This window comes from Pterocles gutturalis, unplaced genomic scaffold (assembly GCF_000699245.1).
Source record: "Pterocles gutturalis isolate BGI_N339 unplaced genomic scaffold, ASM69924v1 scaffold18720, whole genome shotgun sequence".
In the NCBI taxonomy this organism is placed as follows: Eukaryota; Metazoa; Chordata; class Aves; order Pterocliformes; family Pteroclidae; genus Pterocles; species Pterocles gutturalis.
The window spans coordinates 41,818-61,564 of NW_010138739.1; the positions used below are offsets into that span (position 1 = coordinate 41,818).

General features: G+C 41.9%; 1 protein-coding gene across 1 annotated transcript in view; it reads left to right on the plus strand.

The window, feature by feature from the left end:
• Positions 1-14,014, plus strand: part of ZZEF1 (zinc finger, ZZ-type with EF-hand domain 1) — a gene marked incomplete at its 5' end in the record, with an annotated part of 51,921 nt that extends 37,907 nt beyond the window's left edge. Inside the window, 13 exons of the mRNA XM_010083127.1 lie at positions 951-1,147; positions 1,752-1,871; positions 3,134-3,322; positions 3,669-3,769; positions 4,302-4,437; positions 5,589-5,948; positions 7,756-7,899; positions 8,763-8,931; positions 10,715-10,813; positions 11,589-11,754; positions 12,738-12,888; positions 13,366-13,437; positions 13,940-14,014. Coding sequence (XP_010081429.1) covers positions 951-1,147; positions 1,752-1,871; positions 3,134-3,322; positions 3,669-3,769; positions 4,302-4,437; positions 5,589-5,948; positions 7,756-7,899; positions 8,763-8,931; positions 10,715-10,813; positions 11,589-11,754; positions 12,738-12,888; positions 13,366-13,437; positions 13,940-14,014 — 1,979 coding nt within the window. The remainder of the gene's footprint in view (positions 1-950; positions 1,148-1,751; positions 1,872-3,133; positions 3,323-3,668; positions 3,770-4,301; positions 4,438-5,588; positions 5,949-7,755; positions 7,900-8,762; positions 8,932-10,714; positions 10,814-11,588; positions 11,755-12,737; positions 12,889-13,365; positions 13,438-13,939) is intronic.
• Positions 14,015-19,747: the final 5,733 nt, after the last annotated feature.

Consider the following 19,747-nt stretch of genomic DNA (forward strand, 5'->3'; position numbering starts at 1 on the left):
ACTTTTCAGAACAGTCTGCATACCCCTAAAATTTGAGATGAAAATGTAAAAAGAGTTATACAACATGAAATAGAGTATACTGCAGGGAACATGTCTAGATATTGTAGAATAATCCATTCTAGGGCATATTGGTGGAGTGTGTTAACTGTTATGATGTCTAAAGACTATTAAAAAAAAAAAACCCAACAACACAAACCACCAGAAAACAAGAACAAAAATCCAACGGTAGACGTTACCTCCTGGGTCCCGTTCATTGTACCAGAGAGAGAATTTTCTTCCTGTATTTCGCCTTGTTTAAATGTTCAGTCAAGCTAAACATTTAACATCTAACAAATCAGTTGGATTTCTAGGAGCAAGGGCTTTCAGCTTTGGCATACATGACCTAATATTATGAAGTTAATAAAGCAAAGGTTGTCCTAAGATTTAACTATTGAAGTTGTTTAAAATACCCTTGGAAAAATCAACAGACTAAACTGCTTTTTGATATTGAAGAAAGATCTGAATATAAAAGCTTTTTTTTTTTTTTACTGTTGACATTTGAAACAGTAAGATCAGCAAGATTTATTTCATCATATCAATTGCAAGTCAGAATTTTTCCCTTTTTAATTGTAAAATACCGCACATGCTGCTTTGTGTGCTGAACTGTTTATGTGCAAACGTGCAGACAATCGGCTGTTGCTGGAAGTTACTTAGTGGTTTTTTAATTTGCACTGAAAAATTAAATATTTTCTTGACTGTTCAATGAATCTGAGATAATTTCAGCGTAATTTTGCTGCAGCAAAGCAGATAGGGGGTTGTGTTACAGTCTCTCTAGTATGACTGTGGTTATTAGAATGTACTTCACGTATGGATCATGTTTACATCCCAGCCTCCTCGTATCTGCTCATAGGAGATGATTTCACAGCATTTTAAGATGAACCTAGTGAATTATATCTTTTTTTCTTTTGTAGTGAAAGACTATCAGTTGATTCAGAAGTGTGAACAAGAAGGCAGCGATTCCCAGACCCAGCTGAGACAGTACCTCCAGCACTTTGCTCTTATATCCACCCACCTGCTGCAAACCAGCATGGACAGCAGCTATGCCGAGGCGGTGGAAGCCACTTGGGTCTTGTCACTCGCTCTAAAGGGGCTCTACAGAACACTTAAGGTATCTTTTCCCTGACACATAGAATGTGATACATAAATAAAAATTCATCTTCTGTCTTGCAGAAGAGGAACTTGGGTATTGACCAAGCACACTGAGAAACAAACACACGTTCATTTCTCTCACAGCTGGCTCCTTTTATCCTCTGTCTATAGGGGGCTGAAAGTGCTGCTCGGCTTTAAATAGCATTTGGGAGTCAGAGCTGAAAGTTGGATTGCTTTTCCTTTGGGGGGGCTGACCATTCATGGAGGCTGAGGAAGAAATTGATAGGGATACCACTGTGTGGAGGGAAGCTCACTTCCCCCTTTTCTTACTCCTGGAATATTTGCAGAGGGCATCTGTATTTTTTTCTTTTTTTGACTGTCAGAGCAAAACAGACATCCCAATAGTACTGTGTGTGTCATGGATGATACTCTTAAGGTATTTGAAGTGGGGGTCTGTATTTTGGTGGGTTTTTTAGGGAAATGAAAGAAAAAAAGATTCCTACCATAGTTGATCTGGGCAGGAATTTTCTGTGAGGCCATGGGATAAGGCCTTGCAAGCATTGTGATGCATTGTTCCCTTTTTATTTATTGATTTGTATTTATCTGTCTGCTTGTGTGTGTAGATACATGGTTTTAAGGAGATCCAAGCTGCCTTTCTTCAATCTGGTTTACTCAAGCTCCTAGTGAAGAAGTGTAGCAAAGGAACTGGCTTCAGTAAGACCTGGCTTCTCAGAGACTTGGAGGTAAGAAAATCAGTTACGTTTTGTAAACAGTCAGGCTTTAGAGAGCGGCATGAAAGGTTATGGCACTGCACGCCCCTCTTGTGAAGAAAGTCTCAAGAATATTTCTAATTAGTCTTCATAAAAATGTTCACAGAACTGTAGCCCTGAGTCTGCTTTCCTCTGTCCATCATCACTGTGCAGATAATGGTCCAACTTCTTTACAGCAGGAGCTGATTTCAATTCATCTGTTTGTATTTGGAAGTAATTTGCTAGATGAGGCATTAATCACCTACGCAGTTTCTTTTCCGAATTTTATTTAGACTGTTCTTGAAAATTCCATTCTCCAATTTAAAAAATAATAATTAGTCTCAAAAATATTATTTGCATTACTGGCTGACATGTACAAGGTATGACGGCAGTGCAGCATGGGGAGGTCAGTCTGCATGGGGCACGCTCTTTCTGAGTGTTCAGTTGCTGGAAGATAAGTGTGGTTCAGCTGTTGGTTATGTTTTATCATAGGCAAGTCGTGTTTTATCATACACACTTAGGACAGTAGCAACAAGAGTAAAGCCCTGGAATTCCTCTAAAAAGTTGTCCCAGGTGGTTGGTTAGAAATATTGCGGAATCCAGTCTGGACTGTAGGACCTTGCTGCCTCCTGCCCTTGGCTCGAGGTGTCCCACCGTCCTCCCATTTGGGCAGCATGGTACCAGATGAGTGCTGGGCCCTGAGCACTGGCATGTCTCCCGTCGCTCTGCCTGTGTTAACCCTCTGAACTGGGGATGACACAAACTGGAAGACCAAGGAAGTGTGTAACACTATTTTCTTCCTGTTACCAGTACCAGTGGTGTTGGCTGTGCTGGAGCCAAAGGCGTGTTTTTGAAGGAGGAGAGTGTGTAGGGATGTGCACTGGCTTTTTGGTGATACTCAGCTCTGCTCTGTTCTTATCTAAGGAGTCTAAAACCCTTGATATACTGAAATGGTTAAATAATTCTCTTCTCTCATTCTATTTTTTTTTTTTTTTTTAACTTTGAGCTAATCACTTAAGTTGTCTTTGTAGCAGCCTGGAAAGTGTAAATCATTTGTGAAGTGGGAAATGGTTTGGTTTTGTGGTTTGGGTGGGTTTTTTTTTTTTTCTTTTTTTAGGTGTGGCTTTTTTTTTTTTTTTAAGAATAGCCTGTGTTAAGCGCTGTCCAAGTCTATATTGTTCTTATAAAATGCTGATTGCAGGTACACTGATCATATCTACAGCTGTCACACCACATACTACGTTTTTTCTGTGCAGATTTTGTCGATAATGCTGTATTCCTCAAAGAAAGAGATCAGTTCCCTGGCTGAACGGGAGGATACTGAGCTGGAAGAAAGGGAACAAGATCAAGATGCGGAGCAACCCGTTGTTGGTCCTGGTGATGTAGAGCAGAACAAGCTTGATCCTCTGGAGGGTTTGGATGAAGCCACCAAAATATGCTTTTTGGTACTTAACTTTATCTCTTTTAAAGTTACAGTGAATTTGCTGGTTGCATAAAATATTTGGTATTTTATAATGCTGTTTTTCTCATAAATTTACACAAGATGGGTCTATGATTTCAATGTGTCATTATCTAAAGAAATAAACTAGAACTGCAGTAATGAACACTACAAGATCATTATAAAGCTTTTTGCTAAATTAATTTTCATTTTTACTAATCCAGATATGAACTTCATTAATTCCACCCCTGTGACAAGTGGGAAAATAATACCTAGGTCACCCTTAAAGAAACTCATCTTTCTTTTTCCCTTGTAATATCATCCTCTTTTTTTTTCCTCCCCTCCTTGCTCAGATGACACACGATGCACTCAATGCACCTCTCCATATTCTTCGAGCCATGTATGAGCTGCAGATGAAAAGAACAGATTCTTTTTTCCTGGAAGTTCAAAAGAGGTATGTGAAAGACGGGGTCCAGCAGAAAAACAAAGTTCCGAGGTGTGGGTAGTAACCTGAAATCTAATAGGTGCCAAACAGAAAATGTTCCAAGGACAGGATTTGGTTTTCATGTGTGAAAAGGTCAGGAAATAAATTCCTGCTAGGTTGTATTTATGGAAACAAGTCACCAGCTTCTGAAATACATTGCATGTTCTGTTCAGTATAATAACTCCCATATGATGATCTGCTGTATTTCTAAATTTTCGTGACTGAGGAAGAACGGAGAGCTTAAACGTGGCTTCTAGTAATCAAAGCATGTTGTGGAGCCACTGTGTTCTCCTGGAGGTGAGCAGTTTTATAGCGTGTAAAACCTTTGACTTGTTCGAACATGGAAGCTAGTTAACATGATATGATAAAAGCAGGCAGAGTTTAATGAATCTTTCTAAAACAGAAGGTGGGAAGATCAATTTGCATTTCATTGCACTAATTTAGTTTGTGTTACTTTCAAAACACATCTGTGTCTTTCTTTTTTTCTTTTGCCTCCGTTAAGGTTTGATGGAGATGTAATTACAACAGATGAGAGGATCCGAACGCTGGCTCAGAAATGGCAACCCAGCAAGCGCTTGAGGCTGGAGGAGCAGAGTGCAAAAGCAGTCGATACAGATATGATCATCTTACCCTGTTTGGTACGTACGCTTCCGCAAAAAGTCGTTGTGAAATAATTAATTTAGGCATTGAATAACTTCAGTTTTGCTTAGTAACGTCAAACCTGAGTGTTGGGTTTTGCTTTTTTTTTAACATCTAAAGTAATCTGTTGTTAATGTTTTACATCAAAATGAATGAGCAGGTACAAGAAGCAAGTATTTCTTCCTTGTAATTTATTCCTTAAGGAAGTAAGAGAACTTGATTCTCAGGTCAGGAGAACAAATTGTGATTGCATGCTGCAATTTCCTCTCCTTATACAGGAGAGATTGTATCTAATTACTGTAAGGTTATGCCCAAGGGTTACTGTTTTGGCAAGTTATTGTTATCTTGCAGTAATCTCAGCAGAACAAGGAAGCAATGAATTTATCTTGTAAAGTAGACACTACACTTGCAAGCTTGAGGTTTTGCATTCAGTAGCACGATCCCACAGCTCTTGATTTCTTCTGGGCGCTGATTCCTGGCTGTGTGGTATTGCCAGCACTGTTGTCTATCAGTTCCATAGCAAACTGGATCAAGGGCTTCCTGAAGTAGTTTCACATAGTTATAAGAAGAAAAAAAAAAAGAAAAAAAAAGGCATTGCAACAGCTTCTACAGAGGCTGTGAAATATCCACCCCTGGAAACTTAACTGGGCAAAGCCTTGATTTTGAAGGTGGCTCAGCTGTAAGTGGGATGTGGACCAAATGATCTCCAGAGATCCCTCCCAGCTCGCCTCGTTCAGTGTCACAAACAGCACGGCACTTTGGTGCTTTGCCTCTGTAGGTCAGCTTCAGTTAACGCTTCAGGCTGGGATTCTAACTGCTGTTCCTGCTCCTGTGTACAGGCGTGAATGCATCAGTGTGGAGCGAGGGCTGTGGAGGAAAACGGGCTTTTTGAGGAATTCTGTCCCTGTAGGTGTGAGAGGTCACGCTTTTGTGTTCTTTGATCTGATTTTCAGTATGTAAAAGACAAATTCATTTTGGGGGAGTTGGACTAGACAACCTTTAAAGGTCCCTTCCAGCCCAAACTATTCTATGATTCTGTGATTTGTCAATTCAGGTTGCAGTCTGGACTGGTCAGATATCCAAAGATAAGGAAGTAAATTATTGAGAGCCTATTTTCCAACTTACATTTCTTTTTTTTTTTTTTTTTTAGTCAAAGCCTGCACTCTGTGATAAAGCAACGGAAGAAACCAATCCAGTTGCCCAGAAGCTGATAACCAACACGGAGAGTGATCTCCAGCTTAGTTATGCCAAACAACGTCGCACCAAGAGTTCAATACTCTTGCACAAGGAGCTGGACTCGAGAAGTAAAAAGGCTGTGAGAGACTACCTGTACCGTGTAAATGAGGCGACTTCTGTTCTTTACGCCAGGCACGTGCTGGCATCGTTGTTAGCCGAGTGGCCGGATGATGTGGCAATAAATGAGGAAATCCTAGATCTTAGTGGCCCAGCCCATATGACATACATCCTGGACATGCTTATGCAGCTGGAGGAGAAGCAGTTATGGGAAAAAGTAAGTGGATTGCACTTCTGTCTGTGAACAAGCCCTGTGCCTACGTGCCATGAGACTCTGATTAACAAAAATGCTTGCTGTTCCTTTTTTAAACTAAATTGAAACTCCAAAATTTAAATTAGGGCTGAAGAAGCTGTTGGAATCTGTCAATGTCTTAATGTACTGATTTTGTTAGCAGAAAATAGAAAAACTAGCTCTGTGGAGACAACTCTCTCAGCTCTGAAAGAGCTATATGGGAAAATAAATCTTATAGAGATATTGGTAAAATAGGCAGTCCGATTTGAAGCTGCTTTTTGTTAGATCTCAGTGTGTGTATTGTCATACCTGCTGCTCCGTTGGTGAGCTGTGACCGTGGCGGATGTGATCTTGGAATGATAATGGAATGTTGCAATGAAAATGTCAGCTCAAAATCGAGTGCTGGGAATCTTCAAAGAAGGAATTAAAAATAAACCAGAAAGCATCGGTATGCCACTGAACCAGTAGTGTGCTCTCATCTGGACTGCAGCGTGCGACCTGCCTCCCTCATCTCATTGAAGAAAAAAAAACAGATGCAGTCCAAGTGGCAGAGGTCTGGAGAAGAGTGGCAGGAATTGTTACAGCCATGGATCACTCCAGTATGAGGAACCAGCTGGTTTCCTTCATCCCAGATCTTTGCCCTGTAGGGACGCAGGGGGAGGAGGAGTAATGAAAAAGTTTGTTCCTCCTTCTCTGTAGTTTTAACACAGTGAGCAGCGTAGGACAGCAGGTATTACTCACTGGCCCTCCCAGTAAGGAAACAAAGGAGTGTCAGGTTAAGGTAGTAAGTGGCAAGTCCAAAACAAACTGAAAGAACTCTTGACACAGAATGTCATTGAAATTGTTGCCGCAGGGTGTTGATAAAGGTTCAGAACCTATGATGAACTGATACAATCAAGATCTGCCAAGGCATATTAAATACAAAGACACAGCCTTTGCCTTGGGCTGTTCTGCAAGTGTGTGCATTCAGGGGACCGTGCTACGTCCTGCCTTTGGCTTTTAAACTCCTTTCCCCAAAGAAACCCATTTCTGACTGATGTGGAGGTGAACCTGTTGGTCTGAGCTTGTGTTACTTTTTGCAGGAGGGGTTAGAAAATTGCAGATGAAGAGATGCGATCGGTTGCTGTAATGACCTGTAAAGGGCCTCAAGTAGCAGGACTCCCTGTTAGGAGCTTTTGTGGACTTCTGAAAAATAAGAAAAAGTGGAGAATAAAGTTCTGAATTATCATGTAGTGTGTCTTGATAGATTAAATGGCATTTATTTGTATTTTTAAAGACACAGCTCTTGCATCTGGTGCTTTCAGACACTGCAGCCACGGAACTGACCCTTAATCATTCCTTTTTATACATGGAGTTGTACATTTTGAAGCTAAAACAGGTGATGCATTCTGTTCAAATCAAAACCTGTAGCTATAGGAGGTAAAGGTGTCTGGTTAGTATGCTGGCAAACTTGTTTATCTTCCTTGTTTACAGCTTTAGTTTACTGTTAATTACTTTACGGATTAGCCTTGATTCTAGCGTTTGTGGAAAGAGATGTAGCTAATAGCTCTCACTGGCCTCTGTTTCAGAGCTTTCAGACTTTATCTGATAAAAACAGTAAAATCTTCTGCACTTATGGAGATGACACCTGTAGGCATCATTTGTGAATTGGTCTCGTTTCTTGCTGGCAGCTCCATTCTCTCTCCCAAAATGCGTGGCTAGAAAGGACCCTTGGGTCAGTCCTCAGCATGTGAGTTTGCAGATGTTGTTTTGATAGCAAATGGTATTTATGTGACGTGTTGCTTCTCCCCAGATTCTGCAGAAAGTGCTGCACGGGTGCAGTGAGAGCATGCTGGGGACAATGGCGCTGACGGCTTGCCAGTTCATGGAGGAGCCCGGGATGGCAGTCCAGATGCGTGAATCGAAGCATCCTTACAACAACAACACTAATTTTGAGGTAAGTGATACAGGTGTTGCAGTGATTTGCATGGTTTGAAGACTAGTTGAAAAACGTCGAGGTGGTGGGAGCAGAAGGCTCACAATGTTCCAGGTGGGTACCCATGGGACTTGTGTGCTTGCAGCACCGGTGAGTTATCTGTCCGGCCTGGCTTCGGAAGGGGCTGATGCCCTGCCCTGCAAAGAAATATGTTCACTAAGGCACTTGAACGTAGTCCTAATTCAATCCCATGAAAAGTACATAACTTAAATGGTTTTACTATGCGTGTGTTTGAAGCAGATAATATACTTAAATGGTTTCAGCGTTTTAATGAGCAAATACTTCTACCCTTTCATCCAGAGGTCTGTTTCACTTGCCCTGTTACTTCCTTGTGCCATTAGACACAAGGACTGGAGTCTTTCTTGCCTTCCTCATTTTCCACACTCTGCTCCTGACACAAACAGCTTCTGGTTTTCTTTTCTTGGTATGGTTTGACAGCATTTTTCTAATGTATTTTGGTAGGTACTTATCGCCTCTAGGCAGTCTTGGGATTTTTTTTTTTTCCCCTGCAGCTCTCACTCTTCTGATTTTTATTTTTAAAATGTGTCAAAACCTTTAGGATGTGTCAGTGAGAACAATATCAGCAACTGCTTCTAAAAAAGCAAAGCATTGCTAGTAATTAATTTTACACCCTTCACTGCTAATGCAAGCAATAGGCTGTGCTTTACGTTTGTTAAATTAGCTCCTGATAAAAATATGAAGAGTTTTTTCCCATGGAGATGCTGTACTATTTGTTCTATCTCCCTTGTTTGTATGGTGAAAGTTAAGTAGCTTCTTGGTAAGGCGGTGTTACAGTATACAAAGATTGTATGTTTAATTCTCAGGATAAAGTTCATATTCCTGGTGCTATCTACCTCTCAATCAAATTTGACTCTCAGTGTAACACAGAAGAAGGCTGTGATGAGTTGCTCATGTCCAGCAGCAGTGACTTCCAGCAGGATCGGCACAGCTTCAGCGGGTCTCCGCAGAAGTGGAATGATTTTGAGCTCCCAGGTGAGTACGCCGTGTTGCCAAGTGCAAGCGTGCAGGCATTGCTGGTATCGAGGACTCTTGACGGAAACTACTAAAAGATGTTCCTGAGATATGTGGGGAAAAAAACCTCCTTTTCTTGTCCCAGTCTGTTTGCTCTGACGTGCTGCCCTTGCATTTGTTGCTGAAAAGCAGGCTTATCTCTTCTTCTGCTTCTTGACCTTTTTTTTTCCATGCCTCAGTCAAAGCACGCACTTAGCTGCTGGAAACAAATTTTGATCTTGATTCTGTTCCAGCACAGTCCTTGCTCTGCACGATAGTCACTTACATTGTTTCTGCCTTGTCTTACTTTCCACAGGAAGCACATTTTTTTAAAAAACACAGAACCAGATAGGCTTATCTCTCATCTCTGTGCTGTACTAGTGCTCAGTGCCTGCCTCCAGTTGTTGCTACAGAGGAGCCGTAAAAAAAAAAAATAAATCAGTCTTTTGACTAACGACTTCAGCGTGTATTCTCTCAGCACGTTTTTTATAGCCCGATGCCAGTGAGCTGAAGGGATTTCATGGATTCTTATGTTGTTTTAGCCCACTGAGTGCTCTGGCATTCCAGGAGGATTTTGGTTGTGAACACCGTGAGTGGCTGTAAAGAGATGTAGGAACTTCCTTAGCAAAGCAGTTTGGGTTGCAAGGTGCTAGTCAGAAACAAATGTGTGCTCTGTGGAAATATTTTGGATCTTTATAAGCTTCTTTCTGTCCTTTTCCGCCCAAATAATTGCAGAGGTTTGCCAAGAAGCTGAACTTTTGAGGCCCATTGTTTTGGAGCAGCCTTGGCTGTGAAACTTGAGTTTCACCTTGTGAAAATTAATTTTCCAGCCAAGACTGTCTGGATTAAGGCTCTTGATTCCACTTAGAGGGCTTGAGCTGAAAGCAAGCATTTGAAAGTTTTTCATGTGGTGGCAGGGCTTTCTCAAGACTCCCGGGAGCAGGAAACAGCATGCTGATTTCATGATTAAAAGTGGAACAGATTTTTAGATTTATTTTTTTTTATCCTAAAAAGTGTTTTCAAAATTTTTCTTTTTTTGTGAAGCTTTGAAAATTCTGCTTCCTAGCATGTTTGTCCCAGGGTGATGGGATTTTACATGGAACAGAAGGAAATTCTGAGTTTTGACCAGATCTGATATTCCATAGCACAGTACGTCAGGATGCGTTACAGCCAGCTCCCAGTGTTTGCCTCTGTGGATCTGTAGATGCTACGATGACAAGACCTTCTTGAATGTTCTGCTGCCTGACTGTCAAATGGCCAAACATTTTGATAGTTCTTCCACTTTTAAGTGGTCAAGCTTAAGAAGTTTGTTTCCTAGAGTAATGGTGCCATTTCATTTTCTGACATGTGAAAGCAGTGCAGCTTTACTTTCACGTGGGTTTTTTTAACCCTTTGTTTAATGGGCTGTGAGCTTGCCTGCCTAGGTGGAGGTTCTTTTTTCATAAATCATAACTGATCCATAACACAATTGGAAAAGTGGAGTTTAATGGTGTACAGGAGAGAGTTTCCTTAACTCCCTCTTCTACATAGTTGACAAAAATGTAAGAGGCGTTATCCTTATGTCTTTATACAGAGGAAACCATCCTGTGCTTTGCTTCAGCCTCCTGTCCGTCATACTGTTCTGAGCATTTCATAATCACCAAAAAATAAGCAATCGCGTCTCTTGAAAGACAATATTTAGGATTTTTCATTTGTGTTGTATTTGTGATAGCAGAACTAGCTCAGAAGGTAGTAACAGGGATTTTCTTTCTTCCTCTCTGCGCAGGAGACACGCTCTACTACCGATTTACTTCCGACATGAGTAACACCGAGTGGGGTTATAAGTTTACAGTGACAGCAGGTCATCTTGGAAGGTTTCAGACAGGTAAGCACTGCTCAGAATGTATCAGAAAGGACTTTTTGGAGTTATTTTGATGAGCTTTGACAGACTTGTGGTTATCCTTTTTTTTTTTTTTTTTTTTTACTTAAAATTTGCTTTCTCCAGTGTTTTGGAATTAACTTGATTAGTTCTGTTCAAGTTGAAACTTGACTCATGTCTCTTATTTGCTGTGACTTTATGCTAGAAATACCAAATCTTCACAGACTTGGAGAGAACAATTATAATAATGTTATTGCGTTCAAAGTCTCATTATATGACAGTAATTACACACAGGATTTAGTAAACACTCTGAGGTGCCATAATTGGAAACAGAAATAATTGTAATTGTGTTTTCACAAAGTAGTTATCCACTCAGATAGGCTGGTTCTGGATCTAATTTCTAGACATACAATGAAAAGTTTGGCAGTTTATTTTAGAGTTTAAATATTTTTAATTAAATTGAGGCTGATGGGTGATTTGCAATCAGCAAAACTCTACTGCATATCATCTAATAGTGAGGAGCTGTATTTTGTTTGTCTTATTTGGGCAAAACTTTAATGTCAGATAGGATTCTTTCTAATTTTCATCTAAGCTTTGCCCCAGAAAAGACTTGAGATATCAGGATGTAATCTGAAATCATCCCAGATTTTTGTTTGGTATTTTTCTTCGCTATTTCTTGCTTACCAGAGCAATACGTAGTCTATGGAGAAGAGAAAACTGAATGTATGAACGAAATGGGTCCCTACAGAAGTAACAGCTGTTTGAATTTTTTTCTTCCCAGGGTTTGAAATTCTAAAGCAGATGCTGTCTGAGGAAAGGGTAGTTCCTCACCTCCCACTGGCCAAAATCTGGGAATGGCAGGTCGGGGTAGCGTGCCGGCAGACGGGTCACCAGCGGTTGAAGGCTATCCACTTGCTCTTGAAGATAGTGCAGTGCAGCGCCCAGAGGTGAGTCACTGTCCTGCATTGTGCGCTAAAAGGCGAAGGGCAGGAGAAGAAAAAAGGGACTAAGTAGGTACTGTTAATTTGCCTTTTGGATACAATTCATAATGCCTTGATGGTGGAAACTTATAAGGGTATTTTTTTAAAAAAACATTTTCTCTTCTTTCTTGGCTTTTAAAAAGGTCCAATGAATTCAAATGTTGTTGTAAAGAAAAAAATCACCCTGAAACAGGACAAAAAATAGATTTCCATTAATTTTCTAGAAATTTATTCTCTTGTAATCAGATTTAGTATTTTTTCAAGTTCCCTTAGTTCTTTTAATCAGAAAATCTCTGCTTTGTCATGTGAACAACAAATCTCAGTGCTAAAAGATTGTCTCCGTTGTGCTTGTACTATTTAATATTTTTCTTGTGTTAATTGATAGATTCTGAAATTAAGTTTCCCCCTTTCCCCCCTACTGAACGATATTTGTCATCGTATCTGTACAATAAGTGCTGTTTGGGTTAGCTAGCTGTAACTCAGGAGTAGGAAGGAGGCACGGTCGGAATTGTTTGTGAAGCTATATATTGGTTTTTGTCTCTCTGCCCTATACAAGGGCATCTGCTCAGTGCTGTAGCTCAGGATTGTATATTTTCAAGCAGTGGAGCTAGAGCATTTAGCAAAGTGATGTATATGGTTATTTTAAAGTCCTCATTTCAGGAGGCCACTCAGTTTTAGAAAAGTCATTTGGATGTATTCATGGATATGAGGTTTTCTCCACTTCACTGATTCAGAATGAAATGCGGTGTGCTGAAACACCTGGCTGAATTTCAATTTGAAAATGCTTCTTGTGTTTCTTCCTTCACTTATACATCTATCTGTCAAAACTGGATGGTTTTGTTCTCTTAAATTTGTTTGGGTTGGTTTTTTTTCCCCCCTCCCAGAAATAGATGTAAGATCTTGGTTACTCACTATTTCATCTCTATTTCATTTACGTTGCCTTTTTCCAGTGACTGTGACCTCACCTTGTTGAAGCCACTGTGGCAGCTCTTCACCCATATGGAAAACAACTTGTGTCATGACGTGACCAAGCCTGGTATTCTCCTTCCTCTTCATCGTGCGCTTGCAGAACTCTTCTTTGTTACAGAAAACAGAGTGACCGTAAGCACTTCTTGTATCTATATCCCTCCTCTCCCCAGCACTGGGAACGATACGTAGTTCTGTGTTAAAATAAATGAAGTTTTCCTTTATTTTGCCAAAGTACATCAGAGCTTTAGAATCATTAAATGCTTCAGAAACATTAACAACTTATTACAAGAGTAATAGTCATGACTCTTCCATGTGTGATTAAGGCAGGAGGCCCTAAACCCACTCTTTATTTTGAGAGGAATGCTGATGTAATAATTAATTTAAAGGTATTTGACTGTGGTTCTCCTTGAGTTGATTTTGAACATCCCATATGGCCAATCTGTACTTACCCGATTTCTGTGGTCACAAACCGTGTCCAGGAGAGTCTTGGTTGTATTCCTGGTACCTCCGCTTCTGGGGGCTGCTGTAGTGATCAGCATTTGACGTTAATTAGTAGGATGATACTTCTGGTAGAAATGTTGGTGCTCATTGAATGCTTTCTGGTTGCAGGAGCTTGGGTCTCTGCAGGAGTATTTGCTTGCCTTAAATACTGAAGCTCATCTTCATCGCTGCACAGCACAGGTAACAAGATTGCACAGCCCCAGAGATGGGTGGTTTGGGGATGTTTTTCTGGCAAACAGAGATAATGAGTGATTTCTGATAGCCCAGTGGAGTTTTATGCAATAGATATGAATGTACTTGGGCTTTACAGCACTGGGATGGGCCTCTGAAGTTAGTGAATGAGCTACACACAGATGCTGTTCTCCGTTACCAGTCGGATGATGTGCCGCAGACCGGCGCTGGGGTGTAAGCGGGTGCATCTGCTTCACGGGATTGACGTCTCGGCTGCCGAACACGGGAATAGCGAAGGGGGCTGGTCCCTCAGCAACTGGGAATGCAGCTGCCTTGCTGAAGCTGCCTGGGTGCGTGGCAGTTACTGCGCTACCAGGAGAGGAGCAGGGGGAGGCAGGATGGTTATTATCTACTTCTGTTTGATTTCATACAAGGATTTTTTTTTTTTTTTTTTTACGGTTTTGGACCGGGGAGTCTTTGATGTGACTTTGTTTTTCCTTCTCTCTTCTAGGCCCTGAAAAACATTGCTGCTATCAGCCTTGCCATTAACTACCCAAACAAATCAACAAGTTTCTGGAATGTTTAATACTGGCTCAGGCCAGAGTGCATGGGATACAGCGGTTTGTCCATAGGAACCTTGGAACAAACATCTTCAGGAAAAGCTCCTTCAGCTTCAGTGTACGAGCACTCTGCAGCCTTCCTTCCTTCCACCTTGATGTAGAATTTGTAAAAGTAAAAACGCACTTCAGTGAGAAAGCACACCTTGAAGTAACTCACGCGTCGCCTACAGTTATGTATGCACCTATTGTAGCATGTTAGAGTAAACAGAACAATATTTTTTTTTAATTCAGATATTCAGAGGAAGTAAATGAAAGAAAGTAGCTGCAGTGTGAGAAGGGAAGGCCCCCGTGTTGGTAGCGTCTGTTCCCAAGGAAACTTGATTGATGGAACATGACAGCTTTGAAAATATTGCTGAACTCAGATGGATGCCGTCAGCAGCGTCTCTTACATATCATTGAAGTGAAACAGGCCAACCAGAGTCTGGTGGGCTGGTGAAGAAATGGTCCATGCTTGGATCCTGTCATGTTTTCTTTTGCTTTGAAGGCTACTACCCGAGTTAAAGAGCTTTAACTCTTACTAAACTACAGGTTGTGAAACAAATTCTGGGTGATTCATGTAGCAGTTAAAGGATTTCAGTTTCAGAGCATCTTCATGCAAGAGGTTAATGTTTCTTCTGGTTTTGATCTGACCAGCTCCATCATCTGTTCTCCCCATATCTCCAGTGTGTCGGTCTAACTAACCCGTTATTCTAGTGCAGAGAGCAACGGCTGCCCTCTGTTCACAGAGCAGGGCTCGTATGAAGAACTGGGGAACTGCCATGTTTCTCAAAGATCACATCTTTACAAGAAATTACTGATGAGGCTTTTTTCTTTTAATGATTTTGATACTAGTGGCTTAGGGGGTCTTTCTTGGCAATGTTCAGAACCCGGACTCCTGGCACTCAGGGTGGGGGTGAATGTTGAGTCCAGTCTTAGAGCAATAACTGCATTACTCTTAGCGAACCTGGAATGAATTACAGACCTTCTGTGCTGAAATAAATTGGCTTTCTTCCTCTTAACTACACTGGTTGTTCCCTTTCCAAAGAGTTAAAAGAGAGCATGGAAAGATTTGGGGGTGTGTTTGTACACCCCCATACAGTATGTAGAGCTGGTCTGGTCAAGTATGAATTCAGAGAACTTCTTATGCTCATTGTTTTCTTCTTCCCTTCCTCACCTCAACATTAGAATGTGAAAAAGGCGACCAAAAGCTTCAGTAGTAACTAAATGCAAGTTATCTAAAGGCAGTGGCTCTGTCAGAAGAGACTATTCTTGTCCAAAAGCTGAGTGGAGCCCAAACAGTGATGTGCAGCTGGCACAAGGGCACTGCTCTGGGGGATGATCTCTGCACTGATGGTCTCATCGGCCAGGGCTGGAATTTGGAGGGTGGTCCAGTGTCCCTCTGAGAGGGAGCTGTGCAGTAATGCATCCCCTTTTTTCAGCTGGTATCTGGTGCTGTAGCTACAGCTGTTTTGACTTCTTTCTGTTCAGGCGGGTGGGTGTGAAGTGAATGCTTCTTCAGGGGATGAGGTTGAATCAGAACGTGGTTATTCTGCCTGACAGACTTCAGACTGAAGACCAAGAAGCACTATGTCAGAGCCATTGCCTTCAGGAGTGGAGTGGCCCTCTTAGCAAAAGAGAATGGCAGAATTCAGGGAAAAATGTGCTATTTATCACAGACTGAAAGGCAGAGAGACGCTGCTCCGAAACGCCTCCTCGCACATCCTGCAGGGGAAGGTTACAGCTCTCCTTCCCTCCAGCAGGAGATCCCCAGGGGAAGAATTATCAGAGATGGGGCATATCTTTAATGCACGGATCATTCTGTTCCCACATCTGAGTAATGTATCTGGATTTGCAGTCTCACTGTCAGGGTGTCTGAGAAATCCCGGAGGAACCAACTGTTCCACACTTTGTAACAGCACGAGCAGATCCCGGGAGCGGGGAGTCGCTCCACTGGAACGCGACATTCTTACGTCTGCTTTAGGGAGTCGTGCTGATGGGCCAGGTGAGCCTTTGGAAATGGCTCTGCTTGAGCAGCAGGACTTTGTTTCCTGCCTCGGTGTGAATCCCTGGCTGAGCAGTCAGGGGTACGCACCAGGCTGGTTGCGAAGGCGTGCGGCATGCTGCTGAGACCCGCCTGCTCTGATCAGAGAAGGCTTTTTTCTTTTTTCACATCAGGGATGAAGACTGTAAATAAACTGTTCAGAGAACCTGTCATGGCTCTATCATATTCACATCTTTTTCCATCGGACTGTCTTTTTGCTTTCTGTATGAAGACAAGAGGCTGTGAGGATAACCCAGGAGTGGCCAGCGGTCCTCACTCGGTGCACCACTTCACTTACTCTACCAGCAGTAACTGGCCATGTGAGTTGGGCATCTTGCCCCGAAGGGACTCTCTAGGAACAGTGTCCACTAAATAGAATTTCTACCCACTAGATGGAACTGAAGGACTGTGACCTGAGCTGACACTGAATCTGATGCTGCCTTACAACTCAATCATTCATTATGGATTTTTTAAGAGACAAGAAACACTGATTTTTTTTTTTTAATTTTTTTTTCTGATAGTTTTAAAGAAAGAGGAAGAGAATACCAATAATGATTCTTCATGATCAATCACATTTTGAAAATCCTACAGCAGTTCCAAGTGGATGCAGATGATATATTGAATAGTATAAAACTGTCTGGAAACAGGTATGCTGAAAAAATGTGCCTAATATTAAAAAAAAAAAATTGTCCTGCCTGAATCACCTATAATGTGTTTAAAACAAACCATATTGTTCCTAACGATGCATTTGACTTGCTTTCATTAAACACTTAAAAAAGAGAGTTTTATAATTTCTTTTCTTACTGGTTTACTACTTTGCAATTTTTATCAGTTGTTTAAAATATGTCAGACCTTTAGATTTATTCCAGTTCAGTTCAACATGTAAAAAGAAAGATACAGATGTGGGTAAAATATGCAAATGAAGAGAAATATATTGTAAAAGTTCTATAAAAACAACAAAGTACAACACAGTGTCTGTGTTTTTGTTTGCTTTTCTCCTCTCCTCACTGAATGTTTAATGCTTGAATTTGCAGTGAGAGCCAGGGTCTTTCTTACAAATCTTTGTCTTCAATGCCTGGGAGCAAAACTGCTTTTCTCCCTGTGGTTAGTACCTGTCAGATGTTGTATCAGACTTTCCAGGATCCATACTGCTGGAGTCATTTCTGAAATTCCAGCCCTGCTGTTTACATTCCAGTGGCCTTATCCTAAACCCACAGTTTTTCCATGGGTACACACTGGTTTCAGTACCTCTGTTTGTTTCTTTTCAGACCTGAAATGCACATCTGGGGCCCCAGATGTTGTCTCATGTAAAGCTGAGATTTGTCGTGGTACCTCTCAGTTCTAATTAGTGGTTTATCAGCCAAGGTGCGTGTGCCTACCTCGGCCCTGGACCCAGTTTAAAAGCTTATTTACTGTGGGTCTGGCTCAAGGAAAGGGTTGTGCAGGGAAGCGTAAGTGAGGAAGTCGATGCCGTTCTGTATTTACCCAAAACTGTAAGTTGATTCCATGTGCTCAGGGAATGGTCTTGGCAGGTGATTTTATTAAAGGCAAATCAACAATGTGGATTGTGAAGTTGGGGGATGGTGAGGACCACTCCCTGAGACAGCCAGGTTTGAGGTTTCAGCCCGTGTAAGCAAAGTTATAAATCTAACACATCTGCTGTTAAATTTAGTGTGGTCCTAAGCCCTGGAATGGAACAGAGGTCACAGCTATAATGTTTGGGAACCGTTCTTCTACAGATTAAACGAATCAAGTCTAGTTTTTCTTCCAGGCTGCAAGCTAACTTACAAGTGTGTGGGGGTTTTTTTTTTGTTTGGTTTTTTTTATGCTTACTTTTAGGAGAAGGCTCTACTAAGTTTAAAGCAAAACTGGCCCCAGTGCCCTGAGTTGTCACACCCTAGCTCAGACAGAACATTTCCAGTGGGGCTTGGGAATTTTTTACAATTGATGTTGGCAAGCATCAGGGCAAGACTCACCCTTTGACACCATTTTCAACCTGGAGTGACCGTCCACAAATCCGTGAAGGTACCCTGCTATGAAATCTGGGCACGTTGGAGCAGAGTAAATCCAATAATCTAATTCTAATGATGGGTGTTTTTTCTTGCAACCAAAACCATGGTGCCCTGTTTGCTCCGAAGGGAGCGGTGTTGGGTATCTGCTGGGGAAGCCACCGGCACAACCATGGGAGCCTACAAAAAGCATGACGTGGTCTTTAGGTAAAGCTGTGAGAATGCTGGAAAATACTAATAGATGTAAAGAGGATGCTTCTCGCCCCTCGGCTGGTTAGGCTAGAGGAGGCCAGGCTGGATAGAAACTGGAACAAAGAACGTGCATTGGTAGAAGGGCCTGGAAAAACAGGAACTGTGCTGGGCTTTGTAGGGGAAACAGAGATCTGGCCACCTCTGAGTGTAAAGCAAAGTCAGTTCCCATTCGAGTGAATAGGAGAGAAATCCACTGTGAATAGGGAAGGAATTAAGTAAGAGGTGAAGGAAGGAAGATTAAAGCTCATTCTTTCCGTGACGGTCACGTCTAAGTTAATCAGGTCTATTCTGCAATAATCTTTCTTAATTTTTACCAAAGAAAGCACAAATAATAAAAGCTGGTATCCCGCTCAAACCCAGCTGCAACGGCATGGGAAGACTGGTAAGTGGGTGGGCAATCGAAGGAGGAACAAACACTCAACACCCCCAACCTTGTTTCTTCCACCGGGAAACCCAACGAGCATGCCTAGGCAGAAATCTCAGTTCTGTAGTGGTCCTTAGCATTTAGAGATTCCTTCTTTTTATAGTCAAGGGCTGAGAATGGATTTAGGGAACGTAGGAAAAGAAGTGGAGGCAGGATAACTGGGCTGGCTCAGAGACAGGGCTTTCCCACCTAAGTGTTAGGAATTGGCTGGGGAGATTCTGCTCGTGCTTTTCTGACAACTTTAATGATTTTCTTTTTTTCAAGCTGGCTTCTTGCTTCCATTCTTCACTTTACTGTCTGACTTTCCATAATTTTTATTGCTTTTTTAACATTTGCAGTGCAAATAAGAAATATCTAAGCTTGCATTGCATGCAAAAAAAGTCAATTTTATGAAAAAACAAACAAAAGGAAAATTAAAGCACCTGCAAATATTTGTCAGCAGTACATTCTCTCACAGGTTGATTTCCAAACCAGTTCATTAGCATCTCCTAGCACCTGTATCATCAAACGTGTTTACTCAGAGCCAGTTTGATGCCTGCCTGTGCACAAGTGGGTGCTGGCTGAGCTGCTCCGTTTCACAGGCAGGGTGTGGACCCTCCCAGCGCTGAGCACCCTCTCCTCTCTTCACAAGCATGCTGGCCCGCGGTCCCCAGCTGGGCTTGGGCTCCCTGTGCTGAGCTCCACTCCTGTATTTTCTTTTCTGGTGACTCTAGGCAGTGACTATGGACAGAGATGTTCAGTTCTCTCTTTTGGGACCTGCTGGAAGTTCCCACCAAGCCGTGGTTGGTGGCTCCTTGGCTTGGCAGAGAGGAGAAGCCCCTCGCTGCTCTTGGGCGGTGGCTGCTCTCCTCCAAGAGGTGTTGGTAAGGTTGGTGCACCTTCTTACTCCTTTGTGTCTGATATTTGGCACGTAAAGCGCTTTTTAGCTCTTTATAAGGTATAATACAATTACAGGATGGTTTGGGCTGGAAGGGACCTTCAAGATCATCAAGTT